The 17,208-nt window shown below is 37.8% G+C and overlaps 1 protein-coding gene across 3 annotated transcripts in view; it reads left to right on the top strand.

The window, feature by feature from the left end:
* Positions 1–17,208, top strand: part of F8 (coagulation factor VIII) — a gene marked incomplete at both ends in the record, with an annotated part of 191,009 nt that overhangs the window by 164,596 nt on the left and 9,205 nt on the right. For 2 of the 3 annotated variants that reach the window (XM_080909832.1, XM_080909831.1), the window contains 3 exons: positions 8,068–8,212; positions 8,616–8,764; positions 9,824–10,000. In XM_080909832.1, coding sequence (XP_080765958.1) covers positions 8,068–8,212; positions 8,616–8,764; positions 9,824–10,000 — 471 coding nt within the window. The remainder of the gene's footprint in view (positions 1–8,067; positions 8,213–8,615; positions 8,765–9,823; positions 10,001–17,208) is intronic. The other variant, XM_080909833.1, reaches the window with a different exon arrangement.

Genomic DNA, 17,208 nt, shown 5'->3' with positions numbered 1-17,208 from the left:
GCCAGGGGAAACAAGCCAGTAAGTGACATCCCTCCATGGCCTCTGCATCAGCTCCTGCTTCTTGATCTGCTTGGGTTCCAGTCCTGACTTCCTTTGGTGATGGACAGCAATGTGAACAGTGTAAGCTGAATAAACCCTTTCCTCCCGAACTTGCTTCTTGGTCATGATATTTGTGCAGGAATAGAAACCCAAAGACAGTAAGATAGTTGATTTTCTGTCATGGTAGTGTGCATAGAACATTCTATCACTGTGAAAACTAGTTGTCTTAGTTATACTTTCCATTTCTCTGAAGAGACATCATGACCAAGGATACTCTTATAAAAGAAAAAATTTTAATTGGGACTGGCTTACAATTTTAGAGATTCAGTTCATTATGATCATAGCAAGAAATATGGCAGTGTGAAGGTATGTGGTGCTGGAGAAGGAACTAAGAGTTCTACAGTTTGATTTAAAGGCAAGCAGAAGAGACTGACATCCCCAGGCAGCTAAGAGGAAGCTCTCTTCCTCGATGGGTGGAGCCTGAACACAGGAGGAGACCTTTAATGCCTGCCCCCACATTGACACACTTCTTCTAACAAGGTCACACCTTCAAACAGAAACAATCACTATGGAACAAGCATATTCAAAGCACCACACTAGCCAAAATGGATGAATATTTTTAAGTCAGTGCCAGTTTAGTTTTTATATGCTCTATAACTAAAGTATGTTGTATCTTCAGCAATAGAGTCTTACCATAAAGTTCTATAGGGTAAAATATAGCATTGGCAATGGTCTGTAAAGTTTGTGGGCCTATGTGAACTCACTGTTCAACAAATCCAAAAGAGGTAACCCATTTCTGACACTGGGCTTTTTCTTTGTTAGTTTCTGCTTCCCAGTGGGGATTTTATTGACTCTTTACAAGGTAATTCCATTTTAACTCTTTATATGTATATTTTAGTATCTTCTACAGTAGTGGGTAGATTTCCATATGACTTATTCAAAATGTGTTTAGTTTTATACCTCTCCTTTTTCCTTCCTCTACACTACCTTCATCACTCCTACCCAATTTTAATCTTTCCTGTTCCATTATTCCCTTTAAACCCTTTATACCAGTGAGTTTTACCTAACCTCTCTTGAAAGCCCCCTTATATCCCCTTACTAATTTCCTGACTTCCAAGGGTATTCCATATATATATATACATGATTTAAAACTAAAATCCACATATTAGAAAAACATATTTGTCATGCTGGATTGATATTTTCTAACTCAGAATGATTGTTTCCAGTTCCATCCATTTATCTAAATTTTTTATAATTTTGTTTTTCTTTCTTTTTCTTTTTTGGATATATTTTATTTACATTTCAAATGTTACCCCTTTCCCAGTTTCCTGTCTATACTCCCTATCTCATCCCCCCTCTCCCTGTTTCTCACTCTCCCCCTCTTGCCTCCCCACCCTGACATTTCCCTACACTGGGGCATCAAGCCTTGGCAGGTCCAAGGTTTTCTCTTCCCATTGATGTCCAACAAGGCCATCCTCTGCTACATGTGCAGCTGGAGCCATGGGTCCATCCATGTGTACTATTTGGATGGTGGTCTAGTCCCTGGGAGCTCTGGTTGGTTGGTGTCATTCTTATGTAGTTGCAAACCCATTCAGCTCCTTTAATCCTTTCTCTAACTTCTCCATTGGGGATCCTGTCCTCAGTTCAGTGGTTGGGTGTGAGCATCTGACTCTGTATTTGTCATGATCTGGCAAAGCCTCTCAGGAGACAGCTATATCAGGCTCATCATGTGTTAGCATGCACTTCTTGGCCTCAGCAATAGTGTTTGGGTTTGATGGCTATATATGGGCTGGATCCCCTGGTGAAGCAGTCTTTGGATGGCCTTTCTTTCAGTTTCTGCTCCACTCTTTGTCTCTGAATTTCCTCCAGTGAATATTTTGTTTCCCCTTCTAAGAAAGACTAAAGCATCCACTCTTTGGTCTTCCTTCTTCTTGATCTTGAATTCATGTGGTCTGTGAACTGTATCTTGGATATTCCTAAGCTTTCGTGCTAATATCCACTTATCAGTGAGTGCATACCATGGGTGTTTTTTGGGTTTTGGGTTTTGGGTTTTGGTGTGTGTGTGTGTGTGTGTGTGTGAGAGAGAGAGAGAGAGAGAGAGAGAGAGAGAGAGAGAGAGAGAGAGAGAGAGAGAGAGAGAGAGAGATTGGATTACCTCACTCAGGATAGTATTTTCTAGATCCATCCATTTGCCTAAGAATTTCATGAAGTCATTGTTTTTAATAGCTGAGTATCCATTCATATACTGAAGGATATCTGGGTTCTTTCCAGCTTCTGGCTATTACAAATAAGGACGTTATGAACATAGTGGAACATGTATCCTTGTTGTATGTTAGAGCATCTTTTGGGTATATGCCCAGGAGTGGTATAGCTGGGTCCTCAGGTAGCACTATGTCCAATTTTCTGAGCAACCACCAGACTTATTTCTAGAGTGGTTGTACCAGCTTGCAATCCTACCAGCAATGGAGGACTGTTCCTCTTTCTCTATATCTTTGCCAGTATCTGCTGTCACCTGAGTTTTTAATATTAGCTATTGTGACTGGTGTGAGGTGGAATCTCAGGGTTGTTTTGATTCCCATTCCCTGATGACTAAAGATATTGAACATTTCTTTAGGTTCTTCTCAGCCATTCCATATTCCACATTAAACCAGGTACACTCCAATTAATAGAAGAGAAAGTGGGGAAGAGCCTTGAACACATGGGCACTAGGAAAAATTTCCTGAACATAACACTAATGACTTATGCTCTAAGATCAAGAATCAGCAATTGGGACCTCATAAAATTGCAAACCTTTTCTAAGGCAAAGGGCACCATCAATGGGACAAAACAACAGATTGGGAAAAGATCTTTGCCAATCTTACATCCGATAGAGGGCTAATATCCAATATATTCAAAGAAATCAAGAAGTTAGACTCCAGAGAATCAAATAACCCTATTAAAAGCAAGGACAAACCTAAACAAAGAATTATCAACTGAGGAATATTGAATCTCTGAAAAGCAACTAAAAAAATGACTTCATGAAATTCCTAGGCAAATGTATGGAACTTGATGCTATCATCCTGTGTGAAATAACCCAGTCACAAAAGAACAGTCATGGTATGTACTTAATGATAAACAGATACTAGCCCAAAAGGCTTGGAATTCCCATGAAACAATTCACAGAGCTCAAAGAGAAGGAAGACCAGAAGGTGGATGCCTCAGTCCTTCTTAGAAGGGAGAACAAAAAATTCATGGAAGAAAATAATGGGACAAATAGAGGAGCAGGGATTAGAGAAAAGATCATCCGACTGCCTCACCTGGGAATCCATCCAATATACGGACTATTGCTGATGCCAAGTAGTGCTTACTGGCAGGAGTCTGATATGGATGCCTCCTCAGAGGCTCTGCCATAGCCATACTGATGCAGAGGAAGATACTTGCAGCTAACCATCAGACTGAACACGAGGATTTCAATGAAGGAGCTAGAGAAAGGACTGAAGGAGCTGAAAGGGTCTGCAACTCCATGGGGAAATCCAAAATGATCAACTAACCAAACCCACCACAGCACCCAGGGACTAAAGCACCAACCAATGAGTTCGAATGGAGAGACCCGTGGCTCCAAGTGCATATGCAGCAGAGGTTATTCTCTGACATCAATGGGAGGAGAGGCCTTTGGTCCAGAGAAGGCTCATTCTCCAAGTGTAGGGGAATGCCAAGGCATTGAGTGGGGAGAGGGTGATTGGGAGAGCCAGCACCTTCATGGAGGTAGGGGGAGGGGGAATGGGATTGGGGGAAAGGGGATAACATCTTAAATGTAAATACAGAGAATATCCAATTTAAAAAGATTAAACAAATAAATGTTTCTCTTTCTTTTTAGACAGGGTCTCTTTACATATCTCTGGATATCCAGGAACTCACATAAACCAGATTGGCCTTGAACTCACAGATCTGCCTGCTTCTGCCTGGATTAAAGGAAAGCACCAGCCCACCCAGCTAATTTTCTTTTTCCTACCAGCTGAATAATATTCCATTGTTTAAATGCACTAAATTTTCTTTAATCATTCATCGGTTGATGGACATCTTTTGTGAATAGAGCAGCAATGAATATGAATGAGTAGCAAAGCATCTCTGTAGTACAAAATGGAGTCCTTTGGGTATGTGTCCTAACAATGTGGTATAGCTAGATCATGAAGTAGATTTGTTTAACTTTCATATGGTCTCTATTAGTTTGCACTCCCATCAGCAGAGAAAAATATTCTCCTTTCCTTTAATCCACAGCAGTATTTGTTCTTCTTTTTTTTAATCTTAGCCATTCTGACTGGAGTAGAATGAAATCTCAAAGTAGTTTTAATTTGCATTTCCCTAATGGCTAAGATGTCAAACAATTTTTTAGAAATTTATAATTTTTTGATAACTCTGATTAGTTACACATCACAGTTTTCGACTGGGATATTTTTTACCTTCTTTTTTGGTTGTTTTTATTTTTCAATTTTTATATATTTACTTTTTGGATGAGTCTCACTATGTAACCCTGGCTGGCCTAGAACTTACAGTGTAAACAAGTATAGCCTCTAATTCAGTGTTTCTCAACCTTCTTAATGTTGCAACACTTTAATACAGTTCCAAGTGTGATAATATCCAACCATATACTTATTTTACTGCTACTTCATAACTATAATTTTGTTAGTGTTATGAATTGTAATGTAAATATATCATATGTAACCCAAAGGGACCATAACCCACACATTTAGAACTACTGCTCTAATTCATAGACATCTACCTGCTTCTGCCTCCAGAGTGCTAGAATTGAAGGTGAGCACATCTGGTTCTTTGTTTTCTCAAATGTATAAGGTGTTCTTGTTTTTCACTTATCTATGTAGTCTGATGTCAGTCTTCTGTCATACTAGTAACACTGCGTCTGGAATAAGGAAGTTTAGCACTGCTAAGATCCAGGTGGCTGATAGCATCACAGTAGTAGAAGTATTTATAAAAGTGACAAATCATATGGAAGTATGAATCAGAGAATGATTCAGAATGAGGTGTGCTCTTTTATGACAACTTAATCTTGTATGAGAACAAGTATTCTATGAGAACCACCTCAACTACTTCTAAAGCATACTATATCCTCTTATTAGATTTTCTCTCTTCCTCTTTCCCTTATCTCTTCTCCCCATCCCCACCTCCACCCCATTTCACTGTGTATTTCTTGATGTTCTAGACTCCCTAAGTGGAAATGGAACTGGCTAGCTTCAAATTCAAAGATCTTCTCACCTCTGTCTCCCAAGTGCTTGGATTAAAGATATATGTCACCATGCCAGGTTTAGTTTCTGTCTTTTAAAAGGCCTACCATTAAGGGAGAATTGAAAAATCACCTCAATCCTTTTTGATGCCCCCTAAAGTTAGAGTTTAGGAAAGTATATTATATCTTGCATAAAAAGACGAGGCAGGCCATGTAGGAAAATAATAAAGAACCATTAGTATCCAGTATTTTTATCAAGGGTTTTATTGAGGTAGTCATTATAGTTGCATTCGGGTGAAGATAACTTGATTGACAGTTGTGAAAACTGCATTCTATCTCCTCGGGCCACCTAAGGAATAAATAAAGTGCATTCTATTGTTTTTGGTGTAATTTTGTGGACAGCTAAAGGATGTTCTGTGGGTCAAAACTCATCATGGATGTTTGATAGGAAATGACTAACCTAACTGCCACTAGTATGCATTACAGCTATTGCTAGTTTGGGGCCAAGAAGGAACAAATAATTATATTTGTCATCAGTCTATCAGTTGGTTTTATGGCTAACTTAGGACTCCAAGTTAGTTTTCTAGTTCATTTCATAACTAACAGTGAAAAATAATGTAAAGATTGTTTAGTGAAACACTGGCATTTGAAAGCTTTCGGGTGCTTCTTTAAGAATTTGACTTCTCTCCCACTTCCCTAACTCCTTGCCTACCTATCATGAAGATGCTATGTTAGAAGCTCAGATGGACATCTTGTATTTTTCCACAAGGTCAGAATTTATTGAATAAATAAATTCAGAATTTATATTAGTTTTATTGACTATGGTTTGGCAAATAGTTCCAATTAACCTTGATAATTGGTTGTTGGGTCATTTTATTTCAATCTTATCTGCTAATATTAATTCTGAGATATACTTCACACAAAAGTAAACAAATATGAACATTACAGAATGACTAAAAAGTGTTAAAGAGGCTGCAAAGTTCAGAGATGGCATCTTGAAGCTATAGGAAGAGATCTGTTGCAAACTCCAAGGAAGACTCTTTAGTAGACCAGATGAGAATCTTTGGGAAGCACAATACAGATCTGCTTTTAGTTGCAGAGATGTCAATGACAAGACATTTCAGCTGTCAGTTTGAAGTGGGCCAAGTATTACAGGCAAGGGAAACTAGAAATGGCACTACAGCTTGAGCTCTGGAACAGAAGCAAATTTCCTGGACAAGGCTCATGACAAGTGACAAGAGATTAGTATGCCTACCACACTTTGGTATTGAGGTGCTCCTTCTTTTACAGTCCCAAGTGAAGGCATTCTATGTGATAGAATTGATAAGTTCATGTGTCTGGTATAAATGGGGACATTATTTACTGGTATAAACAAGCAATCATCTTGTGCCTCCTATGTGTTATCAGCTAGATGTCACTTGTGTAAACAAGATACAGAGTCATCTGCTCTTTGTTCTTAAAATCAAAGAGGAGTATCTCAGGTTGAGATTGTTTCTTAAGACTAAGCAAGTCCACTTCTTATCCTCTCTATTATGCAATATCACCATACTCAGTATCAGTCCGCTAACACATGAAGCCTTAAGAAAAACTTACCATCAGACTGAACACAGGGACCCTGGTGAGGGTTCTGGGGGTTGGTAGGAATGAAAGAGCAGAAGGGGGTTGTGGCCTCACAGGAAGAACAACATTGTTGACCAACCAAATCCTCCACAGCTCCCATGGACTAGAACACCAACCACTGAACACGCATTGAGAGGTGCATGGCTCCAGTTGCATATGTAGCAGAAAATAGCAGTGTCTGGCATCAATGTGAGAAGAGGCCTTTGGTCCAGGGAGGGCATATTTTCCCAATGTAGAAGAAGCCAAGGCACTGAGGTGGAGAGGGTGATTGGGAGCTAGTGCACCTTCATGAAGACAAGTGGGTGGGGGATGGGAGTGGAGTGGGTGAAGGGGATATCATTTCAAATTAAATACAGAGTATCTAATAAATTTTTTAAGAAGAAACTTTATCAAAATCATAGCTACATGATACTAGAGGTATTAATGAAAGTTAACCTTCCAAATATGGGTGAATAAGGATAGTGTTAATATTACACATGAGTGGGATTGGATCTGAGCCTACAAGATGTAGTCAGTCTGCTTCTGAGTCTATAGCCAGGACTACAGGCAAAAGGCCACTATCAAACAGTTTTACTTGGTTTGGTGCTTCTGTAATGTTTCTCAGCCTCCCAAGTATGTCCAAAGATGCCTATAGATGGATGTCTGCTAAATCATTGTTCTTGTGAAATGAAAGCTAGGCATCTCTTAATTCTGTACTGTAGTTACACAGTTCTAATGGTTTTCTCAATTTTCAAGAGGGACCCAAGGTGGAAAACCACTTCATTTGACCCATATCATACCAAACTACCTTGTTCCACTCTCCTTGGCACTTAAAAAAAAACCTTTATATATACTGTGCTAATATCTATCTAATAACCATATTGTCATTTGAATTTATTGAATCTGGTTTTTTTTTAATGCCAGAGGTTGGCTAGAGAGATGTCTCAGCTGTTAAGAGCACTGACTACTCTTCCAAATGACCGGGAGTCCAATTCCCATCAATCACATGGTGGCTCACAACCATCTGTAATGGGATCTGATGCTATCTTCTGGTGTGTCTGAAGACAGCTACAGTGTACTCATAAACATAAATAAATCTTTAAAAAATAACATAAAATAAAATGCCAGAGGCAAAATTAGAAGTGTTAAAAGAACAACTTTTTATGCTTTGTATTTACTTTTCACATATTTTTTATAATCTCTTCTAATAGGTTTTCTTTGGCAACGTGGATTCATCTGGGATTAAGCACAATAGTTTTAATCCTCCAATTATTGCTCGATATATCCGTTTGCATCCCACTCATTCTAGCATCCGCAGTACTCTTCGCATGGAGTTAATGGGCTGTGATTTAAACAGTAAGTGCCAAGTCTTTCCATATTATTTCCTTTCCTAACCATAAGTAGAATAACTAGGTGAGACTGTTGAGGAGGGATTTTTATCATGGTATATAGAACTGTCCGTGATAAAACCACCACCGTTCAGAAACAAACAGAACAACAAAAAAAATCAGAGTTTATTACTGTAGTTCTCCAGAAGCAGTCATTTCCTATACTTATATCAACAAGGAAAATTAGAATCAAGCAGAACTAAGGAGAGCTGACCAGAAAATCTGAGCATTTTAGTAATAACAGAAATTGTATAAAAATTGATCCCTGAAAATTATCATGATAACAATATCTCTAGAGGATTGAAGGCAGCACAATGAAATCTAGGCTGCAGGATACCCATGTAACAACATTATGCTTTCATTTTTTTGAGGTTGCAGCATACCACTGGGAATGGAGAGTAAAGTAATATCAGATACACAAATTACTGCCTCATCCTACTTTACCAATATTTTTGCCACTTGGTCTCCTTCACAAGCTCGACTTCACCTCCAGGGAAGGACTAATGCCTGGCGACCTCAAGTAAGCACAACATATTTAACACATAACTATAACAATAGAAAATAGAGCCTAGGGCTGGAGAGATGGCTCAGCAGTTAAGAACACAGACTGCTCTTCCAGAGGTCCTGAGTTCAAATCCCAGCAACCACACAGTGGCTCACAACCATCTGTAATGGGGTTTGATGCCCTCTTCTGGTATGTCTGAAGAGAGTGACAGTGTATTCATATATGTGAAATAAATAAATAAGTGAATTTAAAAAAAGAAAAGAAAATAGAGCCTAGAAAATTAGGAGTTGCTCTTGTTTTTCATAGGTATATCTGTTCACTGTTCCTAATAGAAATGTTTAAAGAGAGGTCAATAATGCCCCCATAGGCATTCAGTTGATGTACCATATGATTTTGTACAGCATTCATTGGAAGAAGAAATGATACTTAATGAACTACCTAGAAAAATTTCTGTATCCAGTACTAGTGTAATATCTGTGAAATCATCATGGTAGCTAAAGTCAAATCCAATGCTGGTGAGATGGTTCAGCAGATAAAGATGCTTGATACCAAACCAGATAAGATGACATATGTTCAGTCCTTGGGATCTACATAGAAGGAAAGAACCAACTTCTTCAAGTTGTCCTCAGACTTCCATACAGGTTCCATGAATGTGTTTGTGTATGCACACACATACACATACATACACAGAGGGGGGGATGGGAGAGGAAGAGGGAGGGGGACAGAGAGGGAGCGATTCGGGCAAATAAGTAAATATAATAAAAATTTAAGTTTAGTTTTTAAAATATTATTATTTTGAATGAAGCTTGGCTGCTACATTGCCAGACTTATGTTCTAGTAGTTATGGTTCCTAAAATCCATTCATTGCTTACTAGGAAACTATTAAGTGAGTGACATGAGGAGATTTAAGAAAGAATTATGAAAATTTGGCCCTTGCAATTCTTAGTCAAATAAAGTAGGCAGACAAACCATTATGTACAAAAATCAGTGCTGTAGTATGGTTATAAAGATAGTTGTGGATTTCTCAGAGCAAATAATGACAAAGGAGATTTTATTCAAATATCTCTTCCTCAGGTGAATGATCCAAAAGAATGGTTGCAAGTAGACTTACAAAAGACAACAAAAGTCACTGGAATAATAACCCAGGGAGTGAAATCTCTCTTTACCAGCATGTTTGTGAAAGAGTTCCTTATCTCCAGCAGTCAAGATGGCCATCACTGGACTCAAATTTTACACAATGGCAAGGTAAAGGTATGTTATCATAAGAAAGGCACAGTGTTTTTGGTGACTCAATCTTTTCACAGTTTTAGGTCAACTTGGGTTACAGAGTGAAACCCTGCCTTAAAAAAATGAACAAAAGACATACACCTGTCTTAGATCTTGACATTTGAAGATAGAACTAGATTGATTTATGACCACCACCTCAGGAAGTACCTACATTAATAGTATACTGAGAATGACATTTTAAGAGAACACAGTGACGCCCAAACAGGGAAGTAAAATTTCAAGGGATAAAAAAACTACAATCAAGAATTATTTCTAATACATAAAATCATACAGGGTGAATTCCAGAAAACTAAAGACAGAGAATTGTGGTTTAGGTCTTTTCTTTCCCCTTTTACTTTTTCTTTTAGACAAATGCTTAATGATGTTATTTTCCCTAGCAAGGCTAGATTTCCAAACCTTATTAACAGTCCACCTTAACCTGGATTGTCTAGCTAATTCAACAGAGTATACCAACTATAAGCATAGAACATACCTTGGTATGACAAAAATAATAGAAGTAGCAATAGTTTACATCATCTGTATTTTTAAACCAAGAATTAACAATGGTAGGTTATGTCAGCTTTTCATTACTATAACAACCATCTGAGATAAACAATTTATAATGATGGGCTGATGATTTATTTAGAACATATGATGACAACAATATAAATGTAATAATGGAGGTAAATATAATAAAAAATTCTGAAATTCTAGTATTATCTTGAAGGTAAAGTATAATATTAAACCTTGATATTTTAATGTATGTTATATTTTCCAGAACAACTAGTCAGTAACAGGGTAGGTTATAAGACTCACAAATTCGAAAAAAAATATATAAAAAGATAAACTCAACAAATATAGATAAAAGCAAGCAGATAAGGACAATGAAGATCAAAATAAGCAGGAAAAAATGTTGTATTAGATGTCAGATTTGCCAGACATGGAGTAATACACTTTTAATCCTCGTACTTCTGAGGCATCAATGCTGGAATCTAGTTCCAACAGGTCAGGCACTGAAGATGTGTGGGGTCAGTGGATAATTACAGAGAAGACTTTTTCTCTAAGGGAGCAAAACTTAATTCTCTGGGGCCAGCAAAAAGGAGGAATCTCACCACCCACCCCCCCACACACAGGTCTTATTGTTGAAAAATGCTCAAGTTCTCACTGGTTTTTCCCCTACAGCTTATATCTCCAAACAAATCTTTCAAGCAACATAAGAATTACAGTGTGGTTATATTCTATTGTTTTTCTAGTGATTCATTACTGTGAATACAAGGATAAAAACAGCATGTTCTTCAACAGTCTTACATAATTAAACATTTTGTATATTACAAGTAAAAAGCAATTTATCCCAAGAATCCACATACTTTCATATCAAAGTAGCATGTTATAGATGAACAAAGAAAGTATAAACAAGGAAGTTATTCTTCTCTTCCAGTTCTTTTACTGGCAGACTGCATTTTGAAGTCACAAAGAATAGATGATTTTATTATTTATCTCAAAAAACATTCTTATAAAAAATCCTTAAAAGAATCACAAATATAAAATTTGTGTGTACACACACACTCAAACAATCAGCCATTTCTACTTTTAATCTTTAGGGTACACATCTACTCACTGTAGAAAAAAATCTCTTATAATCATTACCTGTCAATAAAAAAAAAAAAAACCTATGGCCAATGAGCAGAGGCAGGAAATAGATGGGACACTGGTAAGAAGAGAGGGAATTGGGAAAATAATAAGAGGGAAAAAGATTTACACAGGAACATAGAAGAGGTCAGAAGGATGGGAGCTGAACAAAGGTGACATAGATGAACTCAGGATAAGAATAAAAGGAGAGATTTGAGCTGGAATGCTGAGGAGACAGATGTAAACCAGAAAAGTAGCAGAACTAAGATTAGAATAAAAGAGTGATTTGTGAGAGACACAGGCCTGGTCAGAAGGTGTTCCAACTAGGCAGGGGGCAGAGATATCTCTACCTAGTGCAAGGAAAGTGCGCCTCTGCCCTGCTTGATCCAGGGACTCAGGAACCCTGCATTGGGCCCTCTGTTCCCAGCTGGCAGCTTTTGGGTGCAAAACAGGTGCTCAGACCATCTACCACCAGGAACAGCAGAGATCCAGGGCCACAGGCCAGGTAAAGGGAAAGGCGAGAACCAATCACTGACAACAAGATGGCAAGAGGAAAGCAAAAGAACTTACCCCACTGAAACGAAGACAACCTAGCAACACTAGAACCCAGCTCTCCCATCACAGCAAACAGCAGAATGCCAAACACTCCAGAAAAAGACGACTCATACCAGAAATCCTACCTCAAGATGATGATAGAGATCCTTAAACAAGAACGGGAGGAGAAGGATAAAGAATTAGAAGCTTTTAAAGAAGAAACAAGAAAAGCACTCAAAGAACTAGAGGAAAATAGAACCAAAGAGATGAAGGAATGGAAGAAGGAATTTAAAATGGATATGGACACAATAAAACACTAAAAGAGACAACCCTAGAGGTAGAAAACCTAAAAAAGAAATCAGGAGTCACAGATGCAAGCATTCCCAACAGACTACAAGAGACGGAAGAGAGAATATAGGGGGCCGAAGACAACATTGAAATCATAGACAAAACAGTCAGAGAAAATGCAAAAACCAAAAGCTCCTAACCCATAATGTCTAGAAAATCCAGGACACAATGAGAAGACCAAACCTAAGGATAACAGGAATAGAAGAGGGAAAAGAATATCAACTAAGAGGCACAGTAAATATCTTCAACAAAATTTTAGAAGAAAACTCCCCTACCCTTAAGAATGAGATGACCACAAGCATGAATGAAGCCTACAAAACTCCAAACAGGTTGGACCAGAAAATAAATTCTTCCTGACACATAATAGTCAAAACACCAAGTGCCCAAAGCAAAGAAAGAATACTAAAAGCAGTAAGAGAAGAAAGTCATGTAACATGTAAAGGCAGACCAATCAGAATCACACCCAATTTCTCAACCAAAACTATGAAAGCTAGAAGAGCCTGGACAGACATCATGCAGACCCAAAAGGAGCACAAGTGTCAGCCCAAGCTGCTATACCCCGCAAAACTCTCAATCAACATAGATGGAGAGACCAAGCTATTCCAAGAAAAAAACTAAATTTACACAATATCTGACCACAAACCCAGCACTACAACGAATTATAGGTGGAAAAGCCAATTCAATGAGGGAAATACACCATAGTAAAAACAAGTAAACTCCTAAGCAAGAAAACCAAAAGAAGAAATACACACATGCACAATTCATCCTACAAACAATAATAGCAGGAAACAGCAACCACTATTCCTTGATATCTATTAACATAAATGCACTCAACTCCCCAATAAAAAGATGTAGGTTATCAGACTGGATACGTAAACTAAACCCAGCATTTTGCTGCATACAGGAAACTCATCTCAGAGACAAAGACAGACACTATCTCAGAGTAAAAGGCTGGGAAAAAAACTTCCAAGCAAACGGCACCAAGAAGCAAGCTGGAGTGGCTATTCTAATATGGAATAAAGTAAATTTCCAACCAAAAATTATCAAAAAACATAGAGAAGGACACTTTGTACTCATTACAGGGGAAATATCTCAGGAGGAACTCTCAATTCTTAACATATATGCTCCAAATTAAAAAGCACCCATATTCATAAAAGAAACCCTATGAAAGCTAAAAAATACATTTCATCCCAAACAATAATAGTGAGAGACTTTAATACTCCACTCTTACCAATGGACAGATTATGGAAACAGAAACTGAACAAGGACACTGTAAAACTAGCAGAGACAATGAAACAACTGAAATTCATTGATCCCTACAGAACATTTCATCTGAAAACTAAAAAATACACTTCCTGCCAACACATCAAAGAACCTTCTCGAAAACTGACCACATAATTGGACACAGAACTAGTTTCAATCAATATAAAAAGATTGAAATACTCCCATGCATCCTTTCAGATCACCATGGTTTAAAGCTGGTTTTTAATAACAACAGAGACAACAAAAAGCCCATATATACATGGAAACTAAACAATGCTCTATTAAACAATAGCAGGGTTAAAGAAGAAATAAAGAAAGAAATTAAGGATTTTCTAGAATTTAATGAAAATGAAAACACAACATACCCAAACGTATGGGAAGCAATGAAAGCAGTACTGAGAGGAAAACTCACAGCTCTGAGGGCTTCCAAAAAGAAACTGGAGAAAGCATACACTAGCAACCTGACAGCACAGTTGAAAGCTCTAGAATCAAAGGAAGCAGATACACCCAAAAGGAGTAGACGGCAAGAAATAATCAAACATAGGGCAGAAATAGACCAAATAGAAACAAAAAGAACCGGTCAAAGAATCAACAAAACCAAGAACTGGTTCTTTGAGAAAATTAACAAGATTGATAAACCATTAGCCAGACTAACTAGAGGGCACAGAGAGAGTATAGAAATTAACAAAATCAAAAGGAAAGTGGAGAAATAACTACTAAAACTGAGGAAATTCAAGAAATCATCAGATCCTAATACAAAAGCCTATGCTCAACAATGCTGGAAAATCTGGAGGAAATGGATGAAGTCCTAGAAAGATACAAGATACCAAAGTTAAACCAGGACCAGGTAAACCATCTAAATAATCCCATAACTCCTAAAGAAATAGAAGCACTCATCAAAAGATTCCCAACCAAAAAGATCCCAGATCCAGATGGTTTCAGTGCAGATTATTTTCAGACATTTATTGACTACATAATACCAATACTCTCCAAACTATTCCACAAAATAGAATCAGATGGAACACTACCTAACTCATTTGTTGAGGCTACAGTTACCCTTGTTCCTAAACCACACAAAGACCCTACAAGGAAAAAGAACTTGAGACCAATTTTACTTATGAACATTGATGCAAAAATACTCAACAAAATCCTTGCAAACCATATCCAAGTACACATCAAAACGATTATTTACCATGATCAAGTAGGCTTCATCCCTGGCATGCAGGGATGGTTTAATATACAGAAATACATCAATGTAATCCACGATATGAAGAAACTCATAGAAAAAGCCACATGATCATTGCACTAGATGCTGAGAAAGCATTTGTCAAAATTCAACACCCCTTCATGTTAAAAGTCTTGGAAAGAGCAGGAATCTGAGGCCCATACCTAAACATAATAAAAGCAATATACAGCAAACTAACAGCCAACATCAAAATTAATGGTGGGAAACTTGAAGCAATCCCATTGAAATTAGGGACTCAAAAAGGCTGCCCACTCTCCCCCTACCTATTCAACATAGTACTGGAAGTCCTGACCAAAGGAATTAGACAGTAAAAGGAAATCAAAGGGATACAAATTGGAAAGAAATAAGTAAAAACGTCTCTATTTGCAGATGACATGATAGTGTACTTAAGTGACCCCACAAATTCCACCAGAGAACTCCTACACTTGATAAACAAGTTCAGCAAAGTGGCTGGATATTAAATTAACTCAAACATATCAGTAGCCTTCCTCTACTCAAAGGACAAACATGTGGAGAAGGAAATTAGGGAAAAGATACCCTTCACAATAGTTACAAAAAATATGAAATACCTTGGTGTGACTCTAACTAAGAAAGTGAAGGACCTGTATGACAAGAACGTCAAACCTCTAAATAAGGAAATCGAGGAAGATCTCAGAAAATGGAAAGATCTCCCATGCTCATGGATTGGAAGGATCAACATTTTAAAAATGGCCATCCTACCAAAAGCAATCTAGAGATTCAATGCAATCCCATTTAAAATACCAACCCAATTCTTTATTGAGTTGGAAAGAGCAATGTGCAATTTCATCTGGAATAACAAAAGACCTAGAATAGTGAAATCCATCCTCAACAACAAGAAAACATCTGCGGGAATCACTATCCCTGACCTCAAGCTATATTACAAGACAATTGTGCTGAAAACTGCATGGTACTGGTACAGAAATAGGCACGTGGATCAATGGAATAGAATGGAAGATCCAGAAATGAGCCCTCACATATATGGTCCCTGGATTTTTGACAAAGGAGCTGTAAACATTCAATGGAGCAAAACACACTCTCTTCAACAAATGGTGTTGGTCCAACAAACACTCAGCATGCAGATGAATGAAAATAGACCCTTTCTTATCTCCTTGTACAAAGCTCAAGTGTAAATGGATCGAAGTCTCCACATTAAACCAGATACACTGAAACTATTAGATGAGAACTAGGGAAAAACCTTAGAACATATAGGCACAGGAGAAAATTTTCTGAACAAAACACCATTGGCTCATGCTCTAAGGTCAAAGATTGACAAATGTGACTTAAGGAGATTGCAAAGTTTCTGTAAGGCTAAGGACATTGTCAAGAAAACAAATCGGCAGCCAACAGAGTGGAAAAGATCTTTACCAACCCCACATCAGATAGAGGCCTAATATCCAATGTATACAAAGAATTCAAAAAGCTAGACACCAGAGAATCAAACAACCCTAATACAATGGGATACAGAGCTAAACAAAACGTTCTCAATTGAGATATATTGAATGGCTGAGAAACATCTAATGAAGTGCTTGACATCCTTAGCCATCAGGGAAATGCAAATCAAAACAACCCTAAGATTCCACCTCACACCAGTCATATTGGCCAAGATCCAAAACTCAGATGACAGCAGATGCTGGCAAGGATGTGGAGAAAGAGGAAACTTCTCCACTGTTCGTGGGGTTGTAAGCTGATACCACCACTCTGGAAATCAGTCTGGCGATTACTCAGAAAAATAGACAGTACTACCTGAAGATCCAGCTATTCCACTTCTGAGCATATACCCCAGAGACACTCCAATATACAACAAAGAGACATGCACCACAAAGTTCATAGCAGCTCTATTTATAATAGCCTGAAGCTGGAAAGAACCCATATGTCCTTCAGTAGATTAATGGACACAAAAATTGTGGTACATTTACACAATGGAGTAGTACCCAGCTATCAGAAACAATGACTTAACAAATATTCTTAAGAAAATGGATGTATTTTAGAGAATATCATCCTGAGTAAGATAACCCAGTCACAAAAGAACAGACATAATATATAGTCACTGATAATGGGATACTAATCCCAGAAAGCTCTGAACACTGCAGAAACAAGTCACAGACTGTGTGAAGCTCAAGAAAAAAGAAATAAAGAAAGAAAAAAACAGAAT

Source organism: Micromys minutus (assembly GCF_963924665.1).
Source record: "Micromys minutus genome assembly, chromosome: X".
Lineage (NCBI taxonomy): Eukaryota > Metazoa > Chordata > Mammalia > Rodentia > Muridae > Micromys > Micromys minutus.
The sequence above is the reverse complement of the archived record's forward strand: the minus strand, read 5'-3'. Positions and strand labels throughout refer to the sequence as shown.